Source organism: Pteropus vampyrus, unplaced genomic scaffold (genome assembly GCF_000151845.1).
Source record: "Pteropus vampyrus isolate Shadow unplaced genomic scaffold, Pvam_2.0 Scaffold4, whole genome shotgun sequence".
Classification (NCBI taxonomy): domain Eukaryota; kingdom Metazoa; phylum Chordata; class Mammalia; order Chiroptera; family Pteropodidae; genus Pteropus; species Pteropus vampyrus.
The window spans coordinates 22,538,223-22,546,629 of record NW_011888785.1 but is presented as its reverse complement, the minus strand read 5'-3'; the positions used below and the strand labels follow the sequence as shown (position 1 = coordinate 22,546,629).

The 8,407-nt window shown below is 31.5% G+C and overlaps 1 protein-coding gene across 1 annotated transcript in view; it reads right to left on the bottom strand.

Annotated features, from left to right (window-relative positions):
• Window positions 1-8,407, bottom strand: part of SEMA3A (semaphorin 3A) — a 196,714-nt gene that overhangs the window by 35,749 nt on the left and 152,558 nt on the right. The window contains exons 7-10 of the mRNA XM_011364399.2: window positions 6,290-6,432; window positions 4,560-4,674; window positions 4,397-4,466; window positions 1,704-1,848 (exon numbers count right to left, since the gene is read on the bottom strand). Coding sequence (XP_011362701.1) covers window positions 1,704-1,848; window positions 4,397-4,466; window positions 4,560-4,674; window positions 6,290-6,432 — 473 coding nt within the window. The remainder of the gene's footprint in view (window positions 1-1,703; window positions 1,849-4,396; window positions 4,467-4,559; window positions 4,675-6,289; window positions 6,433-8,407) is intronic.

Below are 8,407 nucleotides of genomic sequence, written 5' to 3'. Positions count from 1 at the left end.
AGGTCACTAATTATCAGAGAAATGCAAATTAAAACCACAATGAGATATCACCTCACACCTGTCAGAATGGCTATCATCAATAAATCAACAAACAAGTATTGGCGATGTGAAGAAACGGGCACTCTCATATACTCTTGGTGGGATTGCCAATTGGTACAGCCACTATGGAAAAGAGTCTGGAATTTTCTCAAAAAATTAAAAATGGATATACCTTTTGACCCAGCAATCACATTTCTAGGTATTTGCCCAAAGAAAATCAAAACAATAATCACAAAGATCTATGCACCCCTATGTTCATGGCAGCACAGTTTACAATAGTCAAGATATGGAGGCAACCTAAATGCCCATCAACAGACGATTGGATAAAGAAGTTTTGATTCATATATACAATGGAATATTACTTGGCCATTAAAAAAATGAAATCCTACCATTTGCAATGACATGAATGGACTTAGAAGTTATTATGCTGAGTGAAATAAGTCAGTGAAAGATAAATGCCATATAAATTAATTTATATGTGGAATCTAAGGTACAAAAAAAAGAAAAATCAAAAACAGACACACGGATATAGAGGACAATCTGGTGATGGCCAGAGGGGAGGAGTTTAGGGTCTGGAAGAAAGGGGTGAGGGTTAAAGAAGTACACATCAGTAGCTGATAGATGGTTATGGGAATGGGGAGCAGGGCATAGGGAATACAGTCAGCAGTAAAGTAATGGCTAGGTGTAGAGCCAGAGGAGAGAAAAACTACTCAGGGGAATCATTTTATAAACTATATAAATGTCTAACCAATGTACTGCATACTTGAAACTAATAATGAAATTAAAAATTTTAAAAAAAGCATCTATGTCTAAGAAAATCATACAAAACATAACTTGCTTTGCAGAATAGAAAACTGAAGTGAAAGAAAAATAATGGTTAGACTTCAAATATAAGTTTTTTCATCATATGAAATTATTTCTTTAAATATTCTTAGCATTTAAAAATGTACTTAACTGGATTCTGTCCAAATATTGTATTACCTCTGATATAATACTGATAATTTCACTCATTTTCTACCACACTGAAGTCTTTCCTTTTTTAATCCCTACTTTAAATTGCAGATCCAGAGCTGATTTTATTTTTAATTCTGTCCAAATTTTATAAGCCTGAATGTGCCCGGGGTTGCTGGAGGGAAAAGGGAAAGATTGGCGATAGTAGACAGAGTCTGATAAAATATCTAGGTCCTGTTCACATTATGCAATTTTTTTTCACATGTCTTCTCTCCCTACTTCAAGGATGTGTTCTATTCATGGGAAGATAATATCAACTAAAAAAATTGTTTTTCTCCTATTTAATATGTACTCTTTGAGCCTTCTTTAAGATCAGGAAAAAACAAGACTAGGTGTGCCCTAAGAGTTTCGACTTTCCATGAAGGCCATTTTCACTATATTTCACTCAGAAAAGAAAATAAACAAGGTTTCTATTTCTCAAAAATTATAGGTATTAATAACTGGCAAGCACTGAACTTAAACACTGATGTTTGTAAATAACATATGTATAAATATGCAATTCCATGGTATCACAGAAGATGTTTGCTTTGCTTTCATTTATAGTCTTAGAATTTTGTTTTACATTATGCGTGTTTAATATCTGTTTTTAGCTGCTTTTAAAACTTTCAGCAGTAATTTATTCATTTTATATTTTAAACACCTAGGCCACTTACAGTTCCAGGTCGTGGGTAGGGGACTCTTCCTTGATAAGGCACCCACTGATAGTTGGGACCATCCCTGTGAGCATATGGACCAAGGAACACTCTTCTCACATCGCTCATGCTATACATACACACAGCTGACCCTTTGAAAATGTTACTAAAAAAGAGAGATAAAACAAAAACAGATTTTCATCTTTACACCATGGCAAGAGAACTGTTGATACTGAGTTCTTAAATTTCAGATATCAATTATCAAATCTAGAACACAAATTCTTAGCAGTCGCAATGAATGTCTGAGACTTTTTTAGTCACATATTTTAACAGTACACAAGAGAATAAATTGTAATTCTTGAAAATAGAAGGCATGGATGAAAACTGTATTTATTTATAGAATATATATATTCATATCATACTTAACTTTGATAGAAGAAACATATATATTTATGATCTCCTAAAAAGTAATGTTTTATTTTGATATCAATAAAAATAAAAATATAAACTTTGGTGATATTCAAGTCTCATTAATGAAACCAGGGGAATTTTAAATAGGCAAGAATGTTTAAGAACTCATTTTATAAGCTGAAACTGGTACAGAAAATACTCAACGTCAATGGTTTGTTACATTATATTATTATTAACTCCCAAAACATCATAAACATTAGATCAAGTAATTTCCGTGAAGGTATTTAAAATCTTCTCTTCCCAATATAGAAAATCATTTTAAGTTAGTAGTTATTACACCCTAGTCAAAGTGGGGCATTACAGCAATTATCCCCATCATTTTTCTAGACAAGAATCAGATAATTGAAGCAAACTGGAAGTTTGCCATGAGCTGCCACAATTATCCATTTTATTTTTTGCTTATGTAAATACAGCTTGAGGAATGCATTTATACAAGGATATAAAACAGTTGTACACATTTTAAATACAGAATGCTTATCTTTTAACCAATCTTTCCCCATAGAAAATTACATATAAATCAGACCAAATGAAAAACATATGTTCATAAGAGTTTTTTTATTGGGAACTGCAGTATGTAGATAATGCCTAGCAGAGTGCAAGCTTCATAAGGGAAGGAACTAAGCCTGGTTTCTTTTCAGTAACTTCAGTTACACATTGCATGGTACCTGACAAAGTCAATCTCAGTAAATAGTTATAGGATTTCATAACAATATATTTGTAACAGAATAGCAAATTAATACATATTTGATACATCACAGTTTGTAATGTTTATACATCCCTTTTCCATTGTTATATACTTTACTTATCTACTGACAAAATCAGTCATCATTAAAAGACTTGCTTATGATTTATGGTTGTTAAAACTAACTCATGTATAGTGCCAGATGGATATTAGAATAATTGGGGGATCACTTCGTAAATTATATAAATGTCTAACCACTATGCTGTATGCCTGAAACTAATATAAAATAATACTGAAGGTCAACTATAATTAAAAAACAAAAAATTAAAATTAAAAAAAAAATAAAAGAGAAAGGCTAACTCATATATAGACATTCATCTCACTGAAGTAGAGAGAAGAAATTATTTCACCCATTATGTCAATGATTTTCAAAGTGTGTTTCCTAGACCAAAGCATGGGTATCATCTGGGAATTTGTAAGAAATTCAAATTCTTAAAGCTTGCCCTATTCCGACTGAATCAGAAACTCTGGGAGCAGGGCCAACCAATCTGTATTTTAACATGCTCTCCAGGTGATTTGATGCTCAATTGTGATCATTTATAGGTATTGAGGAAGTAGAAGAAATAAATTAAAATATGTTTAATTTGAACTGTTCACATTCTTTAGCTGTCATTCTGTTTTTATACCAAAGGGGAAAAATATTTAGGTATGGGAAACTGCAAATAGTTTTAGTAATATGAGTTTCTTAAATTTGTCAATTTTTAAAATTATTAAGTAAAAATCAACTTATAATGGTTTTAATATTTAAAGAATAAATCAGTGTTGGACATTGCATTTTATCTTTATCTCTATGCTATCGCAGTCCCTTGTAGCACTTTACCTGACTTTTGATTTTAAATTATTTTTCTTTTAAACATTTTATCCATATACGTATATCCTTATTTATGTGCATGTAAATATATGTTTCCTTTAACAGTTCCAAGTAATGTAAAATTTATACAGAATGTAACAGTCAGGAGATGATTGCTGCTTGATTTACAGCAGAGCCTTGGGAGTTGTGGGGACTGGGGAAAGGAAAGGAGCAAAAGGGAAAGGAGAAGGGTGAGGAGAGGGAAAAGGAGGAGAGAAGGAAGGGGAGGGAGAGAGTGAGGAAAGAAGAGGGGATGAAGAAGAAGAGGAGAGGAGATAGGAGAGGGGAGATAAAAAGTTTTGTCGCTCTCAGTTTATATCACTATAAACTTATCAAAACTCAGATTTCCCTTTTTATAATATTCTACATTTCACTCAAAGTTTTTAAGTCAAAGTTATACATAGGATATGCTATACATTTTCTACCATTTTCTTATAGTGATGATATTCGTTGCTAAAATTTATTTAGGAAAAATTAAAAAAAAAACCTTTTTAGGTCTAACTTATTTCAGTCATCCAAGAATGCATGACATCTCAAAGGTTAAGTCAACACTGTTGTTTCAAAAATATATTTTCACAAATCATAGATACTTAGAAAGCATCTGAATGACATGGAGTTTCTATGATAATAAGATAGTAAAAAGTTTTTTACCTGGAAGTTGTAAACACTCCATATACAATTGGATTTTTAGGATCTTTAGAATTCATTAGGAATACATCCTCTGTTTGAAAACAAAATTGAGAAAAGTTGCATTTTTTATGATTACGGCAAAGACTGAACAAATATCCTCTGTAAAACATCATCAGCTACTTACGCAATTCGTCAAAATGAGTGTCAATGCCATTTGGACCTGGCACTGAGCAAATCAGACGAGCTTTGAGGAATGTTGTCCATTTATTTACCAGACTTCTGTGTCCTCCAAAGTCATTCTGAAAGGAGAGAACCCCAGTTTTAGGAACTGTGCATCCAAATGATAATTTCAAATATTTCTCTTATTTTGAGATAGATACAAAATATAATTCCTCATATTTCAAAATGAGGAATAAGGAATTTTAAATGGATAGATACAAATATTTATAATTTTTTATTACATTGTTGATCAAATCTATTCACTGAAATGTTATTCAAGGAAAAACTTACACTGAATTTCCCTTAGTATTAAAATGTCACTTTACTTTTTTCATTCTATTACCACTCTGCAGTGAACAATCTTTACTCGTGTTTGTTTTAATTTGGTTTCAATCTGTCTCTCCTACATATGCATTTCTTGAGACCTTACTCACTTAAGTAGGCTGGTCCCCAGTAGTGAACACACTGGCACATAGTAGACACTTACTAGGTATGTCCTGAATAGAAGAATAAATGCATATCCCATAATCCATGCTGAAAATATGTTACAAACAAAATTATACTAATATCAGATATTTTATAAGTTTAAACAATTTAAGTAATGCCAATTTTACAAATAGCATGTTGAAAATATTTGCATAACCTTAATAAAGGAAATTTATTCCAGTGAAACATTTTTGAAGAGACCCTTAAAAACTAAAATACTAATTTATATTTTGTTTATGTTATTTTATATACTATAAATAATTTTTTAACCTTTTTAAGTAGTGCTTTTAAATATGATCTATGTTTTGTGAAGGAAAGATTCTCATATACTTCATGTTATTTGTATGTTTGCAGATTGTTAAAACTTTTAATTTTCCAGTAAGTCAGTATACTAGAGATAAATAATTAGATCATGATTGGGGTAGCAAAGAGTCTAATTCCTTCCCACCCCAAAAACAGAGATTTTTTAAATTTCATATCTTCTTAAAAAGGAAGAAATATATTTTAAGATAATTATTGGATCTGACTTTATGATTTTCTTGAAATGAAAGATGCTTTAATATAGAACAACAATTGGCCTTATTCATATTGCATATATATTGTAGATGAAAAAATAGTACTGTTATTATATCTTCACATATGGAAACTAATTAATCCATATTTATTGAGCAATTTTTACTCTAAAATTATAATGCAATATTATAATCGATTTTACGCCACAAAGTAAATGAATTACTCAGATAAAGTTCAGAGCTTCAACATTATGTGTGTGTTGTGTACATGTATATAGGATGCTATAATAATTAATTTATAAAAAGCATTAGTTTTCTACTTATATTAATATTAGTTATCCTAACAACAAATATTCATTCAAAATTTACACATTATAGAAAAGTGTGCTAGGTCTGAGAATACAAGTTTCTCAGGCAATGCAAAAAAAAAATATTTCTCTAGATTTTTGCACTAAAATCATTTAATGTAATTATAAAGTAATGCCTCTAACCTCTCTCTACCTGCATGTTTGACTATGAAGAGTTACTCATAAGCAACTGTAATATGTTTTCAATCATTTTTTGCCATTTAACTATTATTTATAGGAATCAGTCCACTCTTTTCACCAGATCTTCATTAAATTAGAAAATAGGTGGAAATAAAAAGAAATAAAATAGCAATTGGACAAAATCACTCAAGTTTTTTTCTTTACTTTACCTTGCATATCTGACCTATTCTAGCATGAGTGGCTTTTCCAGTGTGTTCTCCATCTATTGCATTTTCACGGAAGAAAAAATATACTTTATCATCTTCAGGGTTATCACTCTCTGGGATGAGGTGGGCACTAATAAACCTTGGATCTGAAAGATAAATGATAGGATGTATATTAATTCATAGTTGAATAAATAATAACATTCATTACATTCCATTTTCACTTTCTCTTAATTCTTATTCAATATATTTCAAGATCTAACTTTTCCTAATTCACTTTTTAACTACTTTTGAACCACTCTTTATGCATTTTAAAGTATGTTATGAATCACCTTATATCTCATAAAAATATTCATTAATTTTTTCAGAAAGTTAGAAGTAAGTGCAGAAATCCTCAGAGTGACCAAATAGTGCAGCGTTTCTAAATATTAAGATATGTTGCAAATTGTAAGTGCTATTGAATGTTACTTTTTGCTGTCACCATTGTTATTCTTCCTTTCAAGCATAAACATAGTTTAAATCAAACTACTAATTAATCTATTGCAATTTCCAGCAAAAACTGGGTGAGAGAGGGGAGATGAGATCCACATAAAACAACAACAAAAAAACCCAAATCCTCTCATGCTGTTCCCCATCTCAGTAAATGACAAAGTCATTCACTAGTACTCATGCCAAAAACTCTGGAGCCACCCTTGAGTTCTCTCTGGCTCTCACATCTCACCTTCTGTCTACCAACACATCCTTATTTATCACCACTTCTTACCATATGCATTATGACCAACCTCTCCCAGACTGCCATTGCCAACGATAGACTCCTAATAGTCTCCTAAATTTTATCTTATCAACCTCGGACTATTTCCCTACACAACAACCAGAGTAAACCTCTGATATGTCACTTCCCTCTCTATATTCCCCTATATATTTCCAAATCACTCACAATAAAATATTAATTCTTCCAGTGACCAGAGCCATTTATGATCTGATCCCTGCTTCTTTACATGCCTTTTCTTCTACATATCCTTACTTCCCTAACTTATTCCTAGATAGCCGTACCAGCCCCAATCTCATTTTCAAACAAGTCAAGAACTCTCAATCCTGCCCCAGGTCCTTCCTCCCTGTGAAACTTTCTGCCCTCATATATCTATAGTCTGAATTCCTACTTTTATTCAGGTTTTTGTTCAAATATCACATTGTTAAAGAGATCTTTGTTGACTATTCTATTTAAAGCACTAAAATCCTTACTTCAGGCCAACCCTTATTTATTTTCATACATTATTTGTCTTCTTAACCTTACTGATCACCTGCTGTGATGCATCTCTCTCTCTCTCTTTCTCGGTCCTTCTCTATGCATTTAATCTTCATTTGCTTATTATCGTCTCCTTCCCCACCTCGATGGTATATTAGTTCCATGAGAACAAAAACTCAGCATGTTTTTTTGATGCTATGATCCTAGAGTTTAAAACATAGTGAGCATTCAATGAATATCTTTGCAAGGAGGAAAGGAAACAGGAAAAAGTGAAACTGCCTAGATTATGCATAAGGCATATCAGCAGTGTTTAGGGCTCTACTTCAAAAATTACTTTTGTAAATACTTGGATTGATAACTTTGTGGTTTATACAAACTATAAAAACATATACTAGCTTCATGACTTTAACAAGTAATATACTGGGAAGGTAAGTTTATCTCACTGAAAGCACTTAGGACATTGCAGATATTTACATTCTTACAGTAATCTGCCTTTAGTCCTATGGCATATTATGTTATCAAGTTAATGATGAAATATATACACACAGTTCAGCACCATACTTCAGAGACCAAGAAAGAGTTCAGAATCCTGAAACTAGATTTATCCATGTTATTTAGTCTTAATCTTTACACCTGTGAATAATCATCATTATCTTTTTCCATGATTGTAACCTTCTTTTAACATTTGCTCTGGGACCATGCACTTAATATATTTTGCAGGGCTACACTCCACTAACTTTCTTAGGCAAATTATAAACTCTGTAAGTAATATAAAACATATGAAATACTACTTATTCACATTTAAAGTTTAGTATTCCAGTGGAATAAGATTAGAAGAATAACTTAAAATTTGGAATCACTTAGCATGAAAATTTTTT